Raw genomic sequence first — 26,175 nt, 5'->3', positions numbered from 1 at the left:
GAATTCAATCCACTCTGAATAGAATAATTATAAGTTTTGGACTTTATGTCTTCCTGGATTACAAACGTTTACCAAAGAAATTCTATAACTGATACTTTTATCATCTCTCCACAAAAGAAGAAGTCAAAGCAAATAAAAATAAAATATGCACACTTACTGCTATTACTATAGCTGCTAGGTGAAATTGAGTTGTTAGAAGAGAAAATATTGAAAAAATAGGCAAGAATTCTTTTTTTTTTTGGCAAGAAAAAGAGCAGGAAGAGTGACACACCATTTTCAATATAAAGAGTGAAAGGAAATGCCAGAGGTACTTTTTGTCAAGCCCAAATGAAAGGAGCAATGATCCATCAATTTAAGGTTATTTTAGAAACAATCTGTAATCCAGTGCCACAGATGTTGGAACCATATCAAGAAATTGTTGGGTGCTATGCTGCACAAGATTTTTTCTTCTTCGAAATAACTGAGTTTCAAGAATGTCTTCAGTCTTTGAAATCACAAGGCAGGAGAAATGCAGAAAACATAGTTCTCATTATTAATAGTAATGAATTTAATGATGAATTAAAACAGCAGAAGTGTCTGATAGGAGGGCTGTAGTGTCAATGGCAGATATATAAGGAAAAAGACTTGGAATTTATGCTTTGGCTGTTGCCAAGGCAACTGCAAGCTGGAAAATGTGTGATGGAGAGCAGGGCAAGTCTACAGCTAAGAGGGTCATTGTATGGTGAGTTGGTTCTCTAGTTCCATTAAACCTACACTTTTCAAACTCTCTAAATAAAATCATTATTAATTTTGACGTTTGGAAAGCACACTGGATTATTGCCCCAAACACAGTAGGTGTTAGGAAATGCTCTTCATCCATTTTTACTTTGTAGTAACTGCTGAGGAGGAGAAAGGGGTTTTACAGTGACTGACTCCTCAACACCTTAATATTCCTATTGCACATAAAAACTGGAGGATTCAGTGTACTTAGGGAGGAAAATCCCATTGGAAAGGGCACTATGTTACTGTAGGCTGGAGAGTGTTGGAGGGTAGAGCCAGCTGCTTTGAGAACTGCTCACTTTTGCTTTCTTATCCTTTTCCAGCCAATGAGGATTTAATTTTGCTCAATGTCAGAGGCATTTCTACCCTGAGCAAAACTGGTTTTAGCCCTGCCTGGTCTTTCACACTTTTAAATTATATTTAAGGGTCACTTTTCAATAGGACAATCCTGTTATTCTTCCATGAACTGGTAATATAGACTGTGACTAAAGGACAACACATTACAAAATGAGGAGGTCAGAAGAGTAAGAAGGGGTCACTTGGTATGAGGTTATGGGCTAGAATGGCAGGTGTAGGAAATGCTATCCCCTGAATTCGGTGAAGGACTGAGGGATAAAAGTAGTTTTTGATATTTGTGTTCACTAGGGAAGTCTCTGCCACAAGAGACAGAAATCAAGACCAACACAGAGGCCAAGAGAGATTAAAGATAAATAGGAATAAATGAAACTCCACCAAAGAAATTAAAATTACTGTATTTGTGTCATGTCTCATCTTGATATAGGACCTAACCTTATGGAATTAGGACCCAGCTCCTTTCTGAGTGGGATATTCCATGACAGCCCATTTGGGTGGGATTTTTACCTTTGCTGAATTTTGCTGGCAACCACTGTCATAGCCAGAGTTGCTCACCCTGATGGATGACAGGACTGATTTGAAATGTAAGTTCCTGTGACTGCCTTAATAGGTCAAAGTGTGTGCCTCCCATTGATTCACTTTCCCAATAATTATCCTCAAATTAACCAATATCTCTTTCCTATCTATTCTCAGGCATATGCAAATGTAATGTTGTAGCTTAAGGACTTGGCCCTGGGAAGGGCTCAGCTGCCTTCAGCTCTCCCCAGCTATAATTCTGTTAACAGGCCTCTTCACTGCACTGGTACAGGCCAGGTTTTATGCAGCAGCTTTCTGACTTCTGGTATTGCAGAGCTCCCAATCAATTTGTTAAATTTGTCTCTTTTGATGAACAGCTTCCAGCTCAACATTTTACGCTCCTCTCCTTCCCAAATGCTGGTTCACAGGAGTTAAAAAATAACAGGTATTACATACTTTGCTTTAGTGACAAGACATTTGGGAAGGAATCATCCAACCTTGAAATAAAATCTTTATTGAAAGCAATTCTACATCCATGCCAGTCAGATACATTGTATGATCAGAGGAGTTGTCCCAGGGGAAAGCTCAGTGCTGTAGACAGGGTTGATTACTTGGACCTCCTGTCAGTTCTTAACTCATTGACAGTGGCTGAGACATTCAGTGCAACTTTGTTTTCTTTATTTGGAAGTAAAGTTAATATACTTACCTTAACTGTGCCAAATGTACTGGAAAATAACCTGATAATAAAACGTACCGTCCTAGGAAGTGATAATGTCTGTGTGTGTAGAAGCACATTTTCGCAGGGCTTTTTCAGTTGGGTTTTTCAGTGTTAGGAAAGAACCACAGCTACAACATGATGCACAGATAACCTAAACTATCAGGTTTTTTCTCAACATATTTCCTTTTCATTTAAGGCCTGTTACACACTTTTCTGAGATACAGAATATCACAGCCACATCATTTTCTGTCATCAATTTATTCCAGTTCAGCTGCAGTCGTTTTTCGGGAAGAACTTGAGTGGATTTTGGTGCTAAAAAGACAAGTGAACTGCAGCTTTGAGAGTCGTCTTAAAGTACAAACAACAATAGGGGTCTTGGAACAGACCAAAACCTTGCAGAGATATCCATACCTAGCTGGATGTACCAGCTGAGGAGAGAAACTAAAATGCACACATCGTGGAGGAAGAGTGCAGGGCCTGTGCATTACTTAACTCCATCTTGGGAAACTTATGGAGGGGACTGGTGGTAAGGGAGCCCCTGATGACACAAACTCTATTTCTGTAAACTGTTCAATTCCTTGCACTGCTACATTTGAAATTTAGCATTAAGTTCAGATTCTTGATATTTTATGAGTGCAGGCTAAATTTCATTATTGTCTATGTCCTGGCTGTATGGGTGATTCACTCAGCTGCATTACAGTGGCATTCACCAGCTGAGGAAGCTAAGCAGATGCAAACATCATCAGTGGAGACCTCAGCTTGTGAGATCTGTTCACTGTGATGGGAACAGGGAGATTGGTGTGTATGGGACTGAGACCTGAGGCTTCTGCTTATAGAGCAGCTCCAAAATACTACAATGTCTGTCCTTTTCCAAATGTGCCATGTGGTTTCCTCTGCAACAAATAAGCACAATTCAGGGGTCACAATGCACTAGTACAGTTTTATGCTACTTGCATCTAGCTGTGTAAAACATGAAGGCATTTTAAATCCCTGTTTGTTCCATAGGTAGAATTTGAAACAATAGCTAGGCTGGTAATAGAGAAACCAGGTCATGGAGTAGGATATGTTACAAGAGGGGTCAGAAATAGTTCAGACATACTTAAGAGCTTGCTTTTGCTGAAAATAGCCTCGATGGCTCCTGGCCTACAGAAACTCCATAGGCTTCCTGTGCTCTGCAGCTGTGGGTTCGTGTTACAGCTCTTTGGGAAAAATCCCTTCTCTTCAGTTGCTCTGGGATACAAGAACTGAGCACTTGATGCTGCCTTGCTCCACAGACTAGGCTTTAACTGTGACCATTGGGTGGCTATATATAGTACCTGGACAGCTGACAGGGACCCGGTGGAGATTGGGCTTCCTCAGGGGATCCCCCACATTTCTCACAGCACGAGCCCTTCCCTGGATGAACTGCCTTGGAGCCTGGCCCTAAGTGAGAATAATAACTAAACTAACTCCCAGCATTGCTTCACAGTTGGCTGAATAGACTGTGAAAAGCTGAAGAAAGGCATTTATTCTGGCTTAGCCTGGTTTAATAAGAGAACTGTTAAAAATAAAGTCTCCTCAGAGCTGGGTGAACTTTGCTTCCCATGCAACGACCCTGCAGAAGAGCATGTGAGCTCTTGCCTTTGCACACACACCTCACAGAACGCCTGTCTTGTGGAGAAAGACTTTATCTTCTGGGTGCCTGAGCATGTAAAAACACATTTAGGTATTTATAGATACTGCAGCCTCTACAGGGGCTTCATTCAGGAAGAGTGCTTTGGAGAAGTCCTGCTTGTTCTTCTGCACAAGGGGAGGTGCTCCTGCTCCACTGAGGAGCTGTGAGGGGGGGTCACAGTTTATCTGGACCTCAGCCTTGGGATTGTTTGTTTTTCTGGACATCATTGAGCCACAGAAGCTCCAAAAGCAGGAGGGGCATGCTGGTGCATGGACAGCAAGGGCAGGAACCTATCACCAGATCGTGGCTCCACCAAAGACCTTGGCATGGGCAAAGGATCAGATCCCACTCCCCCAAACCAAATTGCATCAAAGAGATGGATTCAATACCTTTCCACAAAATCTTCCCTCTTACAAAAATTCCAGGTGTCCCTTTTGGAAAACTGCTCTAACTGGGTGTGACCTGCTAGATTCTTCCATTTACTGACAGCCAGCACTCTGTCCTCCCAGTGTGGCTTGGGTTTTAATTTTTTGTGTGTGAATGCAAACTGGTTCTGACTGGTGCTCTTAAGAGGACAGATCTGGCTAGCTCATGTTGCTGTTGTGCCTGTTTGGGCACAGCCTTTTGGTAGGAGTCAGCTGCAGGCCATGAACTTCCTCAAGGAGCATCCTCTGGCTGCAGCTCTGTGCACAAGGCAATCGTTTTTGCCTTTTTAGGGGCCCTGTAGCAGCAAATTTAGCTCAAACAAGAGCAAGCCCCTGCTTAAAAGCCACACAGGCACTGTGAGCATGAGCCTCTCTTTGGGGCGGGGATGGGAGAGAGCAAAACCCCCCTTGACAGATGTTGGGCAGATGCTGATGCACTTCTTAGAGGTGTTTGGATAGTAGAGTGATAAAGGCAGTGTGAGACTACATAGAATAATATGTGTTCAGGCAGAAGTATACCACCTCAATCCCTAAAATGTATTTTTGGCTGGTGGCTTGACTTCTGCTGTGCTTGATTTTTTTTTTTAATTTATTTTTAATTCTACTTCTGCTATATTTTATTTCTCCAGAACAACTAGCTTATTGTAAAGACCAACCTGTCACAGGTCCTGGATTTGTATGCTTTTGTGGCCTGTGTGGTTCAGAAGGCAACAGATAGTTTTAAATAAATAAAGCTTTAACTTTTTAAATTGCTTAAATATTTTTGTTCAAGAATGCCTGAAGCTACATGTTCTTGTAACATTAAAAATAAAAAGCAGTTAGTAACAATCTCGCTTAAATCACGAATTGTAAATATAGAACCTTTATCATCAGCACAGCACATCCAAAAATGTCTTTGTAAAATAAATCAAATTATATGAGTTAATTGATTCCAGGCAACATCAGCAACTGCAGGTGGAAACTGAATAACAGGATGTTTATTAATGAGGGACTATTAATCAAAATTGACAATATCAATTCCTGTTTCTTTTATTTGAATTCTACCTGCAAAATCCATAAACATACTCACTGGATTTTAAAATAAAAATTTAAAAGTAAAGAAAATGCTGACACTTGGGATTTTAGCTTTAGATGTAGGGCTATTTGTTTAAACAGCGAAAGGATATCCTAAATCCAATTTGACAGGCAATGCCAAAGATGCCAGTGGTAATTAATTAGCACTTAATTTAGACCACAGAACAACAGGATATGGAATTGGTGCTCAGTGCCATTTCCCCTTAGGCTTCATCTCACGAGGGTCAGGAGTATGGCTGTTGCATTGAAGGTCAGTAAATAAATTGGGGGAACACATTGACACTGGACATTTCATGATAGATATCCTTCACCCTTATTGCTGCCTCTGGCTATGGCTGATGAGAAAAGGACTGCAATTGTTCTGTGAAGAATGTTGTGGTGCCCAGGCTGGAGTGGAGCAAGGTGGTGCCTGAGCTCACGAGCCCAGCAGCCACTGTGCTGGCAGAGAAATGCCCCAACTCTGTGCCTGGGCTGGAAATAAACTCCTGACTGCAGCACAAAAAGCTTGAGGAACTCTGACAGGCGAGAAAATTCACTTAAAAGCAGCCCTTAAGTTTGCTAGATTTGTGAGCTTAGCTTTAGATTAAGCGTAATTAAAATCAAGGGAAGATTTTAAAGTCAGTTTAGAAACTAGGTCAGCAAGGGAAAAAACACATTTCCTTATTATCCTCTTGTCTTTGTCTTAATAATATTTGGTGCTCCTCCATAGAGCTAAAGGCCCTTAATAAAGGTGGATTAATGTTATTAACAGCATTGTTTTCTGATGGGGACACTGAAGCTTTGATGTGCTTAATGATGGACAAACATAAAGCAGAGCCACCAGTTCTGGGTTGCACCTCAGTGAGAGAAGCCACTCTGAGCAGCACACCCAAAGCAGAGAGGATATGGAAAACACACAGGAGACCCAGATGCACATCAACTGCATTCTTTGGTTCAATTTACTGGTTTGAAAGGTAGAAAGTTATGAGACTCGGTATTATAGTTTAATCCTTCTGCTCTCAGTAAAATTAGTGCATCTGTCAGACACTTCTACACTCTCTCTTCCAGTAATCTCTGCCTTTCAAAGGAGGGCCTCAGGTGGGAGGTGCCAGCACTGCCACAGGTATTCAGTGATGCTGCAGCTTGCTGAAATCACTTCTCACAAACTGTACCTTTCTATGCTAAGTAGTCCAGTGCCCCATGCCCCACAGGGTGCTGAACAATGGAAGCTTCAGCACTTGCAGCAGGGTGGCTCTGTTGCACATCCCAGCTGTACTGCGCTAGCACAGCTTTATCCCCTTGGTCCCCTGAAGGGCTGTCTGCATTGCTACATCACGAAAACACTGAGTTAGACAGCAGAAAATGCTCAGAAAATGTATTTTGGAAGCCCCAGGTTGAGTTATTTTAACTTTCACTTCATCACACCCTTTGCAGCATCTCTCTCTGGGCAGTGAGTGAAATTTTGATTACTCTGAAAACCACTGACAAAAATCCCAGGAACTGGAAGCCACGATGGAGTCAGAATTTCACCTTATATGAGCTTAACTTTTCTCATTTTGGGGGTGATATCTATTTTACTAAGTGGAATTACTGCTTTTGACTATGTTCAATCTATAACCTCTTGCAGCCTTCAATTACAGCCTTTTTGTGCTATAATCCAGTTGACAGCAAATAACTCAGCCCTGGATATGACAGGTTTACTTTCTGACTTAGAGCCCAGAAGGGGCAATTGAGTGGAATTTCAGTCTGGGATGCTGAGCTGTAGACATCCTGCTCAGAAATTCATCTTTGCTTGTGAGTCTAGAGCAGCCCATGGAAAACACAATTTCACTAACACCACGTTGGTTTTGTCCAGTGTCATGAATTAATTATTCACTTCCGTGAGAAACCCAGTGATTCTTGTCATTGGAATCAGAGAATGTGGCAAAGAATTCCACGAAAGTCAGGAAACAAACTCTCACCAAAGTTTGTGTGAATTTTTATATCATAGAATCCCTGAATAATTTGGTTTTGAAAATACCTTTAAAAATATAAAATCAAAGTATTGCAATTACTTCATAAATTATTTCGTTTCAAGTATTTTTTAAATAATGAAAAAAATGCAAATGTTGGCCTATTAACTGTCCCGAATATAAAATCTCCATGTATTTTATCCTGTATTATCATCATCTTGTTTAAAATGAAAGTCTTTTTGCAGGGATCTACCCAACAGAGATTATTTTCTATGGGATCTGACCTCAACCAGGATTCCTCCTCTTCCAGGTTCAGTTCTGAGCTCTCCACAAGCTAGGATTGCAATATATATGCACTGCATTTGTATCAGATTTGAAAGATGCTTTAACATGCCTCCCAGCACCACGATTGTTTCAGACCTGATACTGAGCACGAGTAGGATGAACGCTGCTCTTAAATGCACTAGTGAGTATGTGCCACGAGTCTTTGATTTCTTTAAACTTATTTACATTTTACTCGCCCTTGAGCAATGAATTTACTATGTCAGCATTGTCTTTTCTACTTACACTTTGTCTGTCTTGTCTGCTCACCTTAGCTTGATGTTTATTTTTTTGTGCACGTGTTTAGTCCGCTGCACTAAATGCAGGGGCTGCCTGGAGTGGAGGATTTTCCATATATTGTGTCTTTCTAAGAAGCATCCTTTGTAGTATACTGCAAGTTCTGCAATATTTCCTGGCTTTAAACTAGCTTTGAATTATCTCATTAGTTCCTTTCAAGTCAAATACCCATTCACACATGTACTGGTCTCAGATGACTCTGGTCTAACTGCCTTAGATACTTTACAAAGTCTTTATTCTCTACACAGTCAGTCCTACCTCTCTTAGTAGTTGTATTTCTTTCATCTTTGAAGCTTCAGGTGACCAGATTTGCCAATATCTGCTTCTGTCTGACCCTGATCAAAATCCACAGTTAAAAAACTGGTGAGAAAACATACACGAGCCTCTTAGCCCTCCTAACCCAAAACATATTCAACAGAGATTGAAGGATTTAGCAACAACAGGGACAGTCTTGCTGTTGATATCAAGGCCCTGATATCAGTCATCAGTCTTTGGACATCTCACACAGTAAGTGGCTTCCAGGACACCTCTCTGTCGGTGCTGCCTCTCCAGCAGAAAATGTCTAGCCTGAAGTGAATGTTTGTAAATGGATTTACAAGCTTATAAAGTGCCTCTTTAGCAAGCACATATCGTAGTTTCAGGAAGCAGAGCTGGATAAACATAATTTAATATGAGAAGCAATGGAAAGCTCTCACTATATAATTTGGAAAGGTTGAGCAGCTCCTCACTATAGAGGCCAGGTGAGATCCAAAATGTGTTCAACAAGACTTGGAATTTTCCCTGTGGCAGAAATCTCAGGGCTGGCTCTGAGTCCAGAGCAGCTGCAGTGACTTCCATGGGGTAGATGTTCTGAAGGAATGAAAACTCCTTATTCTGATGACACTTTTATGAGACCCTTATCCAGACATGGAAACAATCTGGGTTGTCTGAGGTGGTTAAAGTTGCCTGCTACTACTGCTGCCACAGCCCTGTGGAAATCCTCTCTGGACTGAGAGTTTGAGCAAGGCAGACTGATGTTCCCAGTAAACTTCACTTACTGGAAAGCTTCCATATGCTCTGGGCTGTCCCATATGCCCTAAGCTGATTGTATGGTGGCTGCTGGTGGTGTTTGGTGAAGGCTGCACTTGGCAGTGTGGATGGCAGTGATCTGGGAGGTGAGAACAGTTTCCAGATGGATGAAGTGCTATCCTGAGGTGGTCTGGGGAGCCTGAGACTGGTGCTGACATGGAGAACATGGTGCAAAAAAGTTTGTGCTTTTTCCGTGAAGGTGCTAGGAGAGCTACAGGAGGAGCTTTAAAAATTACAGAAATTTTCTGAATTCCTTTTTCTTGGCTTTTCTCCATGGCAAGGGGTCTTCTTCTAGAAGACCAGAGCAAAGCTCTGGAGAGGATGTGGCACTGCTATCTAATGTCAGGGCTGAGGTGGGTGTAGAATCCTCAGCTTAGAGGAGGTAACTGGTTGCATCTTGTGGACCAAGGGAGGAGGCAAATTGGCTGGAGAGAGCTGCTTCACAGATTTATGATTTTACATAGCACCATAATGCGTAATGTACGAAAAGATAAATATTTTCCATTCAGCAACATCTTGCTGTATTTTCATCTAACTCTATAATTTTAATTATAAAGTGAACATAACCTGTATCAAATTATGATTTTGTTAACATATTGAATGAGGACAAGAAAAATAAATACCAGATTTTATACTGTACAGGCACATGAAGGTATAGTAAAAAAATCTGGTTTCCTTGACCACATTGTCATAATATGCATATATAACTGCTTATTGAATCCAGGCTGTGTAGACAACAGAAAGAACACTGGCTCCATACCATCACAATGCATGCCCACAACAAAGAGGAGGAAAGAACAGGCTCTTTCATTGTGTGTTTCTAAGTATTACCAACATAAGGGCTAAAAACTACCTCTGTCTGAAGTGTATCTATACACCCATGCATAAGTTATTAACTGGGCTCTCTCAGCACAGTTGCTGAAAATATTAATATATTCAAATTATATTCTAGCTACTGCAAAAACAGTAGATCAGACAAATGTATTAAAATCTCTTCAGACAAAAGGAGTCATGTTATTTATAAAGTTCCTCCCCCCCTCCTTACTGGAACACAAACCTTCATTGTATAGAGTACACGAGAATGCAAGATGATCCTTAGATGTCAAAATGTGGCTTAAAGTTTGAATGTAATCATAAAACAGTGACTCCAACGCTCCCCATAAACAAATTGTCACTGGCATTATGTAACTTGGACTATTCACAAAGTATAAAAGATGGGAAGAATAAAAGGTGGCTGCCAAACACTATGGGCCAAATCCAAAGGTCTTGCCAAATTGTGCCAGTGAGCTGGGAATTGCAAACCCAGCGTGGAATTCGGATTTACACTCCTCGGTCCTTGGGCTACTTAGAGTGAGATTAAGGCTATTTTTTATTCAGCTTGTCAGTAAGGCAGCAAAGCAGCAACCAGTGGCTTCTGCAGCCCCCCTGCTTGCTCTTAGTGGGAGATGGGAAAGTGGGATAAAAGTTTCCTAATTGCCACAGGACCTGTTTTTGTACAGAGTGGCTTTCTGGGCTGCAAGCAGGCACAGTCAGCCACCAGCACTGCAGCCTGGAAAGGGAGGCATCACTCAAATCTGGCAGCCTTGAATTTTTCATGTCAGCATTATAGTAGGGTCCTGCCTCTTTGGGCTGAGACCCTGCCCTCCGCCCAGACTCCTCTGGAAAACTGATTAATGAGGGAAGACCATTCACCAAGGCAGAAGGTCTTGCTTGTGAGCAACAACCAATCATTAATTTATACTTTCCTTCAGTCCAGGCTTTAGGTGCAAAGTATATCTGAAAGCAAATGCACTGCACAGATTTAAATTGCAGCTAATGGTTGTGTCAATGCCCCACCAAACTCGGTGGTTGCCCACTCCCACATTTCCCCTGCCCTCCCTTTAAAAAATAAAACGACGCTTTTTTCCCCAGCCTGAAATAATTGCTGAAGCAGAGATACTGGTTTAACTCATTATGAATTATTAGTGGAAAAGTGGGTCTCAGAAGTATGTTACATCTGAAATATTTTTCGTCACTTGAACATGTGCCGTCCAGAACTGGCCCTGTTCTACCAGGCACTGGGAACAAACACTTCGCATTCACAGATGCTCCTAATTTGGTGTGGTTTGGAGTGTAATTTAGATCAAACGTATCCATGTAAATGAGTCAGGGTTTCTTAATTAGGTGCCTCTAAAGAAAAAACTTGGACCACATCAGTAGGTGTGGGTGTGGTGCCCACAGTACTGGAATCTTTCTATAGATGAAGCTGAGTTTTGTTCAGGCATACTGTAGGTTTTTCTTTCCTTTTTTTATTTTTTTCTTTCTTTTTTTTTTTTTTTCTAAAGCACAATAATAAATCTGCAGATGGCATAGACATAAAGACGCTACTTCAGAGGAGCTGTCTAAAACACTGTCTCTTTGGCAAATGCCTTAAAGTAGGTCATTCTGCTGTGATTTAGGTTTATATTTCATTGCCAGCTTTTTGTTCCCATTGCAAGTAGGGTGCATTCCAGTCCACAGATTTGGTCTTCTTTTTTTTTTTTCTTTTTTTTTTTTCTTTTTTTTTTTTTTTAATTGGTTTTTATTTACAAAAATTTGTAGATCTTCATAAGAAAATGGCCAATACCCTGTCAGAAGTAGTAATCATGCACTTGACCACAAAAAGAGATGTATGAAGGTGATAGCCTGTAAATATTGGAATGTAAAGTACCATTCTCTGGAAGGAAAAATTGTATTGATTCTCTTAACATGGTGATTGAAATGATTGTTGCATCTTTTGTAGTGGGTGAAAAAGGATTTGATCTAATGTAATTCCAGAACCCTCACAGAGCAGGGCCCTACTTGTTCAGATATTTGCTTTTTATATATTTGCCACTGAAAATAATGTATTTTATAGCTTATTAAAAAATAAAAATAAAAAAAAATCAGGGTCTGTTTTCCCATCAAAGAGCTGGGGGATTTACATGCCAAACTCTCACTAGCCTTAATGAATTACCTGCATAAATTCCCTTTCAATCAATAGTAGAATAGATCCTATTGTGTTATATTAATTATTTTGCACAGAACGCTGACATTTTGGCCTTAAAGCCTTTTTTGTTTTGTTTTGTTTTGCTTTTTATTTAAGTTCCAATGAATATCTGAGAAACTTCAAGCAAGTTATTTATTTCACAACCTTAATTCTGAGAAAAATCACATATCTTTAGGCACAAAAATGAAAAGCATTGCAATTTACCCTTTGATGACCTGGCTGTGGACATTAGCCTGTTAGGGCCCAATCTCTCCAAATAAAAAAAAAAGAAAAAAAGGGGAAAGAGCCATTGTAATGAATTGAGCATTCCTAATTTTGGCCAATGAAAAAGGGCTGAAAGAGCAGAGCTGGAAAGAACACTAACCCCAAGCAATATTAAGAGGTTACAAAATCACATAAATTAACTCCGCCGGTGATATTTTGCTAGAGCTGATGCGAGTGCAAACCAGAAGCAGGATTCTCACGTGGTCCTGATTAACTGAAGAGTCCTCAGCATTAACCAGCCCTCCCTGGGATGTGCTGGCCAGATGCACACGTACACCCACAGCACATGCATGAGCCTTCAAAGGCTTGGGGGGCTCGGTTGGGGGATTGGGGAGCAAGCAAGGAGTGGAAATGAGAAGTGTTGGCTGTGTCGTGGTTGGAAAGTGCCTCACCCTCTCCATTCCTCACTTTCTTTATCTACACAACTAGGATAATAAAACTTACTGACCTGAAAAGGAAGTTAGGAGATTTAATTAATGTTTGAAAAGCTTTTTTGAGATCGTTTGATATTGAGTAATGTGGGATGAACAATAGGAGCTCTTGGAAACAGGGGCTCTATCTATCAGGATTTGTGTACTGCACTCAGCACAATGGTGCCGTGCAGCCACACAGTCAACTGTGTCATAAATATTTAAATTAAAACTATGTTAATTATTTTTATCATTCTGTTATTTGCTGATACACCAGTTCAGTACTTGGTAGCATTGAAGAGTACCGAGTGCAATTATTTGCCTGACTGTTATGAAAATCAGGGTTTATATTTTTAAATACAGTTGTGGAAATAGGAAGTAGATGGAAGCAAGGGGTGAAAATGTGGCTTTAATTACTCATCATGCTTATTGTTACAAGCACTAAGTGGTAAGGTATTCTTTGGGGAAGACCTAAACTTTGTAAACTTTCTTATTCCTCAAAGAGCAGGATTTGGCATGACTGCAAAACCCTCGGTAGCAGGTCACTTCAACCCCAAAAAGTACAAAATCAAAATGCACAAAGATGCTTCTGAGAGATTGGATTTTTTTCTGGTTTTCTTTGCCTTTAACCCAAAATTTACTATTACTCTTGTCCTGTGCACACTTGTGCCTGGTGCCTGGTGCACATTTCTTGTGTCCACTTACTTCCAAAGGGTGAGTCTAATAGATTGATGTGTGCTTAACAGAGAGGAAAAGAGTTTAATTCTTCCCCTTCCCCCAAAATGAGCCCTGGGAAGCTGTGGTAAATGGGATGAGTGTTGGCATTGCTCCAGCTCCTTTGTAAAATTCTTCCATAGCTGAAACTGAGAAAAGCACGTGTGCAAAACCACATCTCAAAATATATTGCCCTTCTCAAGTTAAAAGATTATTAAATCATCTCACATAAACCTAAAAACGCCATTCAGGTATACCTGAGTCTTTTATGTAACTGGTCAGTCCACCTACTTACTCCTCTGGTGCAGGAGGATGTTTCTCCTCCCCACATTTCCAGTAGCTGCTCCCTCAAAGCTTGTAGGAGCACATTTAAACTTTTCTCCCTGCTGCTGTCCCATAGCTGAAAACCAAAAGCTGCTCATGAGTTGCCTGATTATAAAGAAAGGTCTGGACTCAGGAAATAATTTCAACAAATAGTCTTTCTTGTGCCTTCATTGATGGACTTCTGCACCTTTCTCATTTAAGGGCTTTCTGAACCACCAAATTTTTTGCATTTTTCCTGAGGAAAACTTGAGTGCCTATTCCACATTTTGGATTGTAGGTCTTCCACAAGTTCACTGAGGTTTCCCAAATAATTTTTTTGTTTGTGTGTAATCCTTCCATTCTGAGGATTGCTTTTTAGTTTTCAGTAGCTTTTACCTTTATTATTATAATTATTATTTTTCTTAATAGAAAACTTGCACGGTCCTTAGTGTAATCTGCTCTTTTGCTGTGTGAGGAAAGGGTTCTCCTGAGCCTATATTTATTATGTGAGCCTGCCTGAAAACTGCTGCTATGACACGTAGTTTAGCAAGTGAAAATCACATATGTTTGCTACATCTTTCCTCCACCAACTTTGGAGGGGGAAAGAAAAGAGTTTGCAGACGTCCCCTGCTTAGCATTTCTATATACTGTACTTTAACTTCATTTTCTGGTTTTCCCTCAGAATTCTGGGTGCTGCTGCTGGATTTGTCATCACATTGTCATTGTGTCCTGGTGTGCAGGCTACTGTGGGCTGCTGCCTATGCATGGCTCTGCTTGTTTTCTTTTTTCCTTAGTTTTTAATAGGTAGAAACAAATCTGTTTGGTTGTATATAGTTTGGAAAAACCTTGGCTTTTCAGAATGTTGCTGCCAAAGGTTGTGAGTTTTGAGGTGGGGGGACTGTTCCTCCCTGCCATTTGTTGGATGTTTTTTTCCTGTTCACAGATCTATGAACCTGGGGGAAGTTTTGGTTTTTTTTGTTTGTTTGGGGGTTTTTTTGTTTGTTTTTTTTTTTTTTTTGTCAAAACAGCTGGAGATTAATACCTATGACTTTTGTTAGACAATATATTAATATCAGTGGGTTTGTCTTGGATATATGGTTCTACCCTTGATGAGGAGCATATTTCCAGTGAAATCAATGCAAACAATTAGCAGTAAGAATGAAGAATTTGGGCAGAGGGGGAAGACAATCAGGAAGAAAATCATCATTCTCCCTCTGAAAGGGCAGAAAAGCCTGGATGGCATCTGAAAATTACTTGCCATGCTATGTAGAGTATGGGAAAAATGGAGCAAAATAAATGGAGTTTCTTGGATTCAAAGGTGAATTAAAACAAATCAGCTCCTGCCTGGACAAGCCAGCCAGATAGGGCACATTAACAGATCCACGTGATAAACCAAGAGGCAACTGCAGAGCTCCCCAGACAACTTGCCTGAAGTGCCTGCCAAGGAGGCAGATGCTGCTGCTGGAAGAATATCTTCCACAGTTGGGCATCTGGGTTCCGCGCTTTCCACGTAAGGGAGAGGGATGGGAGCTGGCCCCTGCCTTCCCCTTTAATTATTGCAGCATCCCTTTTACAGTTTTGTAAATAACACACATTATCCTGCCTTTGTGCAGGGAGATCAGGAGCAAGGAGAGGGGTTTTTGTCACTGACACATCCCCTTGCAGGGGTGTCCACAGGAGCTTGGCTGCCCTGCGCTCCAGCCTGGTCAGATGTGACACAGCTCGGGTCTGGGAGTCGCAGAGCTGCCTTGTGGTGGCACGGAGCTCAACCTAATAAGCAGAGCAGGCTGAGATTCATTAATTTAACATTAATAAGCGCAGCTTATGAGCTCAGGCACAGTGCTGTGTAACACAGGCACACAGCTTCTGGAGGAGAGCGGCGTCCGCCCTCGCCAGCTCCGAGCACAGCGCTCAGGAACCAGCCAGGGTGTTCCTCCTCCCTGCTGCATTTTGCATGAGGGACAAAGGAGAAGTCTTGTGGTCACTGGAGAAGCTTCTGTGCAAATAAAAAAATCCCCTCCGGGCTTTTAGATCGTGTTGCTGGTTTATGCTGGGACTTTAAGTCGTTTGAATTTCTCGTGCCTCAGTTTCCCAATGGGTGTGTAATAGCTACCTCAAGGTGTTGTAGTAAAAGCAGGTCATAAAATACTATACAGAGTGAAATTCTTCTGCCTAACTTGTATTTCAATTCTGTGAGTAAATTATGGAGTACATATAATGGTTTCTCAGATAAGGGTTCATTGTGCTCAGCTCATATTTGTGCAGAGAGTGCAAGACAAGGCTTCTGCATCATTTGATGTCCTGTGTGCACCCAAAAAAATGGGACCAGAACGGTGCATCAGTTTCATCTGGTACCTGCGATTAGCTCACTCTTTGGGAGTAAAAGTCACATGTGAGTAAGGAAGAGGAAGGAGAGGGTACCTGTGGAACTGCTGTATGGAGATGTACAAGAGCAAGCAAATATTCTCTAAACATGTTCGAGTAGAATAGGTTGTTTTCTGTAGCCCTTAATTCAGGAAAATCTCTACTCAAGTTGGTTTTTTGCTGTTTCTTTCCTATATAGAGTCTATTTGTTTGGTTTGCTCATCTTTGGGAAGAAGCATGAATAGCCTAATAGTAGTTGTGCTCAATTATTTCCAGCATGAGTCATAATAGAATGATTCCTTATGGAATTAGACTGACAAGAGCTATGTGATATATCTGTTCAGCCCCATATTTTGTCTATTCTGCTTTCAAGTAGATGAGATTTCATGCAAAGATGAACAGGGACGTCAGTGTGTTGTGGTTTTTCCTATCAAAAGCAAAAAAAACTTGAAAGAACAGGTACTGCAGCCCCAAGTTTTGCTTTTAATCCACCTCCTGTGGGCTGCATACTCTGCACTGTGACTTCTTGCAGCTTCAGAGAGCTTGGTTTAAGAGGGATATATGGCACGGGTGTTAATCTCTGCTGCCAGGCCTTTCTCACAAACTCTCTCATCACCTGCTTTGTCTGGGTTTCTAAGGAGGACCCTTCTGAAGTGCATTTCTCATTGTTATTTCTGCTTGATGTGGACCTGCTCTTGCAGCCTGGATTGCTGCAGAATGGCCTAGGATAGGCAAAGGCTGGATTCTCATGCTGAGTGTCAGTGAGACAGATGCTCTCATGTGCTGTATAGAAGTCACAGGCTCAAACAGCCCCAAGGTCGAGGTCTGTATAGCCCTGTTCTGTCTGTCTGACAGAAAAGAAAGGAGTAGGAGAAGGGTAGGAGAAAGAAGGGAATGCTGTGGAAACAACATAGCTACAATCCCTTATCTTCTGACCATAAGAACCCCAGACCAACACTGGGCAAGAACAGCCATCTCAACCAGCAAATATAGAAACTGCAGTAATATACCTCAAATAAAGCCAGTTTAGTTATTTTCCCAACTAACCAGAAACTTTTGAAACTCCTGTGATTTTCCCTGTGAAAGGCCTGTGATCAAAGGGGGTGGTACAAGTCCATGCTGAGGGACATTGACACTCCTGTTCTGGAGATTGTCCCCAAAATTAATATAACTCTACATTTAGTTAAATATAAACTAGTCGTGTTTCCTAAACTGATTCAAACAAATGCACATTGTCCATATAAGCATCACATCATTACTGAAAATACAAATCCACTACTTCATTCTTATTTATGGAGCCATGAGATCATTCAGACTGACCCCTGTCTTTAGCATCACAAGTTCAAGAGAACACATATGTTTTGTTTGTTTGGGAGATTTTTTCTGCTTTCAATGTCTATTCTACTGTTGCTTCCATATCAATGGAGCAAAGCTTATGGAATAGCCCTGTCTTTTCCTGAGGATGTGTTTGAGGCTGAGAAGAAGATTGACCTTCTTCAGAGAGACTCAGACAATTGCTTCCCTAATGCTTAAACCCCCAAATGGCTCCACTGTCACATCTTCCTGCCTTCCATCACTCTGTGCAACTGAGTCACCTCGGTGTAGTTCTGCATGATGAACTATTATTATTTTATTTCCTCTATTTTAGCAGTTTTATTTTTCCTTTTATTTTCTTTTCTCCAAAAAACCACCAGTGTCAGTCCAGTTTCGCCAGTTATTCTACACATCCACTGCAGGAAACAATTGCTGTCCCAAATAGATTATGCTCTAAAAAGCCAGGGCAGACAAAGGAAGTATTATCATCATTTTGTAAACAAGGAACCAAGGCACAGGGAGATTAAATGATTTACCCAAGGTCACCCAGAACATCCGGTCAAAGCCAAGAACTGAACCCACGTCTCCTGAGTCTCAATCAAGTGATTTAACTATGAGATCAAAGACTTATTGTCTATACCTGATATCTCTCCCCTAAGACATGGCAACAAAACTTTTTCAGGTTAAGATCAATGCCACACAGAGTGCAGTAAATTTTGTATATGGCATATCTGTGCTGACAGCGTGTACCCACTCCTTGCACTCATGTTCTTCCCAGGAAATAATTTCCCTTATTATTCTTCCATTGCAAGTAATAAATTATCATCCTTCTCTAGATAACCTGCTGAAGGAGAGAATGTGTGCACACAGTACATCAAATGAACACGCAGAAAACTGTTTTTCTGCAAGGCCAAACTCAGTCATTTTATGGACTGCTTAAAATCCTTCCATGCTTAATGAAATGGGGACATTCCCATAACTATATGGTCTTTATTTTGCCATTTCAGCTGGAAGCTGAAAAACAAGATAAAGCATCTACATCTCTTACATGCACATGCCAAGAAAGGATCACTATAAAGGCATCATTCATTATAAGCTCAGAGTAGTCTTTGATTTGGAGCCTTTATCACTCCCTCACTGGGGTCAGTATATCATTCCTGGGATGAAATACTCCTCTGTGCCTTGATGGGGCCCAGATCCTGATGTCCCTTCAGTTTTGGGGGTAGCTTGGCTGAAAAGTGGCTGTAGAAAATAGCATGGGTAGTGCCAACAGCAGGGAGGACCAGGGTCACAGGACCCTGCCCTTCACATGTCCCTACCCTTTGGCCTCCCTGGTCATCCTGCAGGTCAAACAGCTGTAGTGGGTGTCTGAGTGAGCCGTGTGGGCTATGCACGCTTCTGCTGTTAATGCCACAAAGCACAAGAAGGAAACCTGAGGTGAATGTGACACCCTGGGTTGATTTTTTGGGTCGACATCTCTTGTGAATGCAGCTCAGTGAGTGTGGAAACCACAGGGGAATGAGGAGGGGCAGCCTCTGTGGTATCTCAGCAACATCAGGAGAGGAAAGATGCATTTCCAAATATGTCCTCAGCATTTCTTAGGTGTTCTGTGTTGCCACAAGCTCCTTGTGAAGGACAAGAGCACTTGTGTTTTCTTTAGTGAGGTTGTTTCTGACCTCAACATAGCACAAGAGCAGTACAGGTGATTTAACAGCAGTGTTGAAAATATGATCATCCAAAAGGCCATTCCTGGAGAAATTAAATCAAACAGGGTGAATGCAATCTGGAGCACATTGCACTTGCCCAATTCAATGCACCTGTAAAGTGGTAATCCCAATGTTTTTGACTGCATTTAAGGAAACACAATTGTCCTGCTTTCTACTCGAGTTAAAACTTGCTTAGACATCCTGATTTCTTGTACAGGAATGGGATGCACATAGATACCATAAATGATGCTTAGTTTTGCCAAAAAATGCAATAATCTTTGGTATTTTGGATGACACTTCCAATAAGATTAGGACACTATATATCGATTCCTTTCTTAAAAATTATTTTAAAAATATCAGTGCCATGGTTCTACTTACTTCTGCAGATGTTCAAAAAGGATTTTCATTGTGTCATAGTTGGGTCTAGGGAGCGTCTTTACCAGGTTCCTTATGGATTTGATGCGAGTGGCATTGTCCGGCTTTTCTAAGGGGAAAAAAAACCCACTTGAGTGCCACATTAGGAAATTGCTTTGCAAAATGCTGTAGCTGGTGCCATAAATGGTTAAAAGAATATTTCATACCTTCTTTCACCTTAACAGAGAAAAAAAAATCGTTTACAAAGATTAAAAATTCTTTGTTAATCTTAAGAAAGCATTTTTTTGGTTCACGATTTTTTTTTGTTTTTATCTTATTTTATTAGACTGATAGACCATCTTCTTTAGATAAAATACCTCCAAAAAGTAAGAGACCCACATCTTAAATGGAACTATCCTTTGGAATTGCATTCTCCAATGGTGCAGCTTCTGTGATAGGTACACTTCCTAGGTAATCCTTGTTGACCTTTTTTATTCATCATAATTAAATCCAGTATATATTATGAATCTCTGTCTTTAACATCCCATCATATTTGGAAATATAAAATTTGCTATTGTTTTTAGTATTTAAGCCTTGTGAAAAATTATTTCAAAAACTATTCCACTGTAGCTATTTTCTCATGCCTATAACATCCCACAACTGGAATATCTCCAGGAAAAAGAATTGTGTTTCAAACTTTAAATTAGCAATAAAGAATGCAGCCCTAAGGGCTTTAATCTCTCCTTTGGGGTGATAAGAACAGTTTTACCATTTCCGTTAAGGTACACCTTCCTGTTTTACCATAATTCATAGTTTTGTGGAATAGATTTGGCTGATATTTTCATCGATTTGTCTAAGATGTTGCAACTAAAGCAAAGTAATGTACAACTGTTCTTTCATTTAGGAACAGATTAGATAAGGTACCAGTAGGTCTGACGTACGGAAAACATCTTGCATGTTACATGCCCTAGATAACCTGAGAACACTTTTCTGATCTTATCATCTATGATTTAATTATCACCTATCATTCTTCGTATATGTTCCTCTTTAATATTCATATTACCCTAGCACTCAGAGATCTCAATCAGGATTAAATCCCAGTTGTAGTAGGTGCTGCATAAGCATACGTGGTGATTAGTGACTTGATTTAAAGGTTTCACCAAAAAAAAGTTTCAAGCTAAAATTTTCCTGCAATCAAGCTTAATTTAAAAATTAAAATTAGTAGGATAATATTCCTTCCTCAGCATGTGTTGCTAATTCCTGTTGAGATTAATACTTCATACCCACAGATATAGATATTTATATTGAAATTATTTTTACTTTTAACAATCATACAGACATGGAAGACAAAGACCTAAAAGTAGGCAGTAAATAGATATTAGTTTCCAGTAAAAAAACAAACAAACTTTCTTATGGACTTATTCTATAGGAAGTGAAGCAATTGACATTAGTGATAATGAAGTTAAATACAAATGAAGAGCACACTTTCTGTGTATTTCTCTCTTGTTTTGGTTTCACCTACAAAAACCCTTATCTTCTGAACAGCACATCCTCGCCAGTCTTGCAGTGTAGTCATCCCTTGATGTTTTCTGCCACAAGCCATTACTACTGCTCAATTTTGTGCTATGGGTGAACTGCCCAGTGGAAATAGGTCTGAAGCTACAAATGAAAATTATATGAAATTTGCAAAAGTTAATTTATTATAGCAAGGGGGTGAAAATTCTCTGGGCTTTTTATTTGTGCTGCTTGGTGTGTGTAAATGAAATTACAGAATTACTTGGTTTTGAAAAGACCTCCAAGATCATCGAGTCCAACCTTCACCACAACACTGCCAAGTCCACCACCAAACCATGTCCTGAGTGCCACATCCACATGGCTTTTCAATCCCTCCACGGATGGTGACTCACCCACTGCTCTGGGCAGCCTGTTCCAAAGCTTAGCAACCCCTTCAATGAAGAAATTTTTCCTAACATTTTTTCTAAACTCATCCGAAATCTCTCCTGGCACTTCCTGAGGGCATTTCCTTTCAATCTGTGACTTGTTACCTGGGAGAAGGGACTGACCTCTACCTTGCTTCAACCTCCTGTCAGCTTGTTGCAGAGAGGGACTAAGGTCCCTCCTGAGTCTCCTTTTCTGCAGGCTAAACACATCCAGCTCCATCAGCTGCTCCTCATCAGAGCCCCAGACCCTTCCCCAGCTCCACTGCCCTTCTCTGGGCATGCTGTGACATGACAAGACATTCTATGATCTCCCTAGATTAGTTATATTTATATTTATACGGGGGCTGCCTTGCCTCTCCTGCAACTTCACAAATAAAGCTTCTCAAGTAATTTAATTTTTAATTCTGGTTTGTTTTTTTGATTTTTGCTTTTTTTTTTCCCTGAAAATTCAGTGGGCATGAGTGGAACTGAGACACTGAGGCAGGGACAAGCTCAGGGGAAGGAAGGGTTCACTCTGTCTGCTGCAGAACATTTACAAGGAAGTGTTGTACAGTAAAACTTTATCGTGTTCTCTTGACGGAAGTGTCTCTGCTCTGTGTTGATTAGCACAGATACCAGATAGGGAACCACATCCCTGCACCCTCTGCTGCTCACAGAGGCTGCAGTCCTTTGTGAGGTGTATTTGTAAAAAGAGATAAAATACCTCTCCCCTCCCCCCCAGTATTAATTTATAAAAATAACTATTTATTGAGAGAGTGGCAAGGGTAGAAAGCTTTGTTTTAGGGCATATTGTACCAAAGTCATCAGTGTTGGAACATAGGGGATATTTAGGTAGGCAATAAAGCACAAAAAACCATAGAATTTTTGCATAAAATTATGTTGTGCATCGGTCTATTTGTTAATTGTTAGTCTATTGTAAAAGAAGAAAAAACAGGCAACATGTGGTAAGTTTAGTCAGCATTTCTGAACTGGGAATGATAAACACCTCTGCCTGGCTCTGGCATTTATCAGTACTGAGATATTATTACCACATAGAGTCACAGCATGGTTACTGTTATCATCAAAAAAAAAGAGCCAGCTAATCTTAATGGTTTGTAAAGCCGTTACCTGCACTGGTCTGACATTTATCATGATCATTTTACCACATGAGTCCTACATTGCAAAGGTATTTTATCTGGAAGGGACATCACTATGAATTATTATTTGCAGCTAGGTAGAAAATTGTATGTTGTAGATACCTTTTCTCATTATAAATCACAGTCACATTTCACCATTTCCCACACAAAGCTGCTGAGCCCAGGCTTTTTGCTGTAACACTTAGTCTTGCTCCCTTTTATAGTTCCACGAAAATATTGGGTATTCTTTCATTAAAATGGTTGATATCGGTGGGTTTTTCTAAAATGCTCTACACACGCTTGATTTTTCTCTAGTATAAAAGAATTTGTTTTTCCACTTGAGAAGCTGAAGAGGATAAACTGTTCATTTTTTTTATTAAAGCTTACTCTCGCTTCAGTTTTTGTGGCTGGGCTTGTCTTTACTCTTGACCTTGTTGATGGAATATTTAACAGATCAGATGCAAGATCTTATGTTTCATTTGCAATACCTATGTATTTGCTTTATTTCTGTAATGCCTTCAGTTCCACATTCCTACAAATTTTTCTCTTTCAGATCCCTGAATAGAAAGGTTTTTAATTTTTTTTTGGTTGGTTGGTTTTTGTTTGTTTTGTTTTTCTGTTTACCTTGCACAAGTGGAGGGAGGAAATCCTTAAACATGGGCTTTTACAAATAGGTGGGGAAAAAGTTATCCCCTTCCCTGTGCTGTATGATGAAGCCCAGGAGTGCAGGGTGAAAAGGAAGGAAAACACTCTAAACAGCTGTTAAATTCTCCAGCTAAGTATACAAAATGAAGCACAGCAGTTGTGATAAAAAGAAACATTTTTTTTTTTAATTACATTATTTTTATTGTAAGAATTGATGAAAATCGGAGGGGAAAAATAATTTTGGGAAGTTAGATGCTCTTTTCCTCATGAAAATTTTGGAAGGGAACATCATCATAATCACATATATCAAATAAAGAATGAGAGGAGGGCTAATCCTCTTAGCATTTTAGGGGGAAATTTTGGGAGACGTAGGGGATAATTTCAGCAGATCAGGATACTCTGAAGTGAATCACAGATGGTTTTGCCGTGTAAAAGAATCATAGAAAATATATTTAGAATTTGGGTTACTGTCTTTAAAAATAGGGCTGGCTCCCTTTAGCAGAGCAAAACCGTGGGGATGCTCTCTTGTTTATATCTAAATGAAGAATGCATTGAAAAAATAAAAAACAAACTCTTACTATTATATAAGCCCTTTTGTAAATGAGCTTGGGATAAACATTTGGGCACAGAAGAAAACATGACGTGTCTGTAACATTAACAGTGGCTGGGTAAAAATGAATGAAGAAAGTAACCTTTAGCACTCGTCCCCATAAAGAATACTTAAGCGAATCTCACCAAATCTTTCTTTTAATCATTAATTTTAAATGGACATAGATGTTTACAACAAGCCACTTTGTTTCAGAACAGGAAGTCCAGGGTTTATCTCCAATAACTCACGTTGGCTAGGAAGGGATGGATGTCTCTAACCTGACATGCATTCATTATTTTGTAAGGTACTGGGGTCTGACCCGTGACCCTCCTCAGACCTGCTGCATTATTCATGTCTGCTTTACTTTGTGTAGTTTTACTATAGCACCCATTTCCCTTTTTCCAGACGTTTCGGTGGCTTGTGCATTTTTAATGTTAAATGGCATTTATGCTTCACATTAATGCCTAATTTTATCACAAGCCATGCTTTCTTTTTATGCTTTCGAGCCTCACGGCTGAACTGCTGAAAAAACCCCAGTGATTTATGATCCTGCATAAAATATCAAACTATTGATCTGCCACCTTTTGTTGTTGTTGGCTTTTTAGGCATGGTTTTCCCTGAATTTCTTACAGGCTCTTCTCACCTTGTTCTGTTTTTTTGGATAAGATTTCTGCTGTGGTTAAAACGTCACACACTGTTGCTACAGCAAAATCTGCCTGCCAAGAGTTTTTCCAACAATTCTCAACTGATTCGGCTGCCGAGAGAAAGACGGGTCTTGTCTGGGGCTTTCTTTCTTTCCTTTTTTTTTTTTTTTTTTTTTTTTGGGGGGGGGGGTGGTGTTTATTTCATTCCTTTTATTTTTTTTTATTTTTTTTTTTAAATCGGAACAGGGTGGTTTAGGTGGATTTTTGAGTGCTAATGAAATTGTGAGACTTATGGCGCTGGCTACAGCCAGCCGGAGTGTGGGCAGACGCTCTGTGAGCTTCCCCACTGTGCTGCTGTGCAAGCATCCCCGCTGTTATGTTTGCTATAGTTTTAATGTCTGTGAAAAATTCCTGATGCAACTAAATTATGTTCTGCCCTCTTGTTTGTATAAATAAACACCCGACTTAGCCAATTCATCTCGCTCTTGCCCATTTTAGAAGCTTGCTCTGTCACAAAATGTTTAACCCCAGTCCTTGGTGGCTTTGGTGTTATCAGGGAATGAAAACTTGCTTGAAAGAGAATATTCTGTTGGCTTAATTTTAAATTTTTTTTTTCAGACACATCAACTGCCCAAAACTCTGCTTTTGTTTGGTAAGTCTTCATATTCTGGAAGTCATGCTGGCTAAGATACACAAGTTTTAATATTTTATGTATTAATACATAAATCACTTATTCATACCACTTTTAACGTCAGGATATTTTAATGTTACTGCATGCAACATAAACGTCCCAATTTTAATCACTCGCAGTACACTGTGGCAATCCTCGTATTGTAGATATACTGTAAAATATTTTCTTGTTTTTTTTAAAAAAATCTATAAGAAGTGTTGAAACTAACTAATATTAGCTATAAAGAAAATAAGCAATTTGTGATCCGAATTGATTTACTTTTTATTCATGCCTCAGAATTAGTTGTTCCAAAAGAAAATGAGAATTGTGTGAAGCCACTCTATCTGGGAAATTGATAAATTTATCCTGTGTAATATAAAGTGGAATTTGCAATGAATATTCATACAAGTTTTGTGATCCACTAGCAAGACCCAACACAATGAGTTTGCAACTCACTCCCATTTAACAAAAATATATGTGGAATTAATGGGAAGAAACAGCACTTAGAAAAGTTAAACTTTAATGTATCGAACTCCAGGTGCCAGAGTTTGAGGGAAATAACCAATAATAGTCATTTTTTACATATTTGATGGGACTGATTATGCAATGTGCAACTCTAAATGGCTTATAGCACATTGTAGCATGGTTCCATCCCATTGGCTACAGTAGGGTGCAGGCAGATGGATGACAGTGACAAGGAGAGAAGTGCTTTTGCTTAGCCGTGCGTTAAGATGCCATCCAGAAGCTCTGTGCACTGCAGACACTTCATTAGGATGCCAGGATAATGGTAAACTACCACTCAGAGTGACACCCCATTTCCTGCTTACTGAGCTCTCCAACCTCGGCAGATGTCAACAATCTCACAGTGCTACAGAGCAGACCTAACTTTCCAGGCACTTTGACTCCAATTTTTTTCCCTTAACAGTGCCATACATTACATGCAATATGTAACAGCAAGTACCAAACAGAAAACAAAATTTGCTGCCCTAATTATAACAAAGCAGCATCTGACTTAGGTA

The 26,175-nt window shown here is 40.1% G+C and overlaps 1 protein-coding gene across 3 annotated transcripts in view; it reads right to left on the bottom strand.

Annotated features, from left to right (window-relative positions):
* ARHGAP15 (Rho GTPase activating protein 15) overlaps positions 1 to 26,175 on the bottom strand; it is a 322,734-nt gene that overhangs the window by 3,691 nt on the left and 292,868 nt on the right. For all 3 annotated transcript variants that reach the window (XM_088168386.1, XM_014870798.2, XM_088168385.1), the window contains one exon: positions 19,578 to 19,683. In XM_088168386.1, coding sequence (XP_088024512.1) covers positions 19,578 to 19,683 — 106 coding nt within the window. The remainder of the gene's footprint in view (positions 1 to 19,577; positions 19,684 to 26,175) is intronic.

The sequence above is a fragment of the Sturnus vulgaris genome, chromosome 7, assembly GCF_052056855.1.
Source record: "Sturnus vulgaris isolate bStuVul1 chromosome 7, bStuVul1.hap1, whole genome shotgun sequence".
NCBI lineage: Eukaryota > Metazoa > Chordata > Aves > Passeriformes > Sturnidae > Sturnus > Sturnus vulgaris.
The sequence above is the reverse complement of the archived record's forward strand: the minus strand, read 5'-3'. Positions and strand labels throughout refer to the sequence as shown.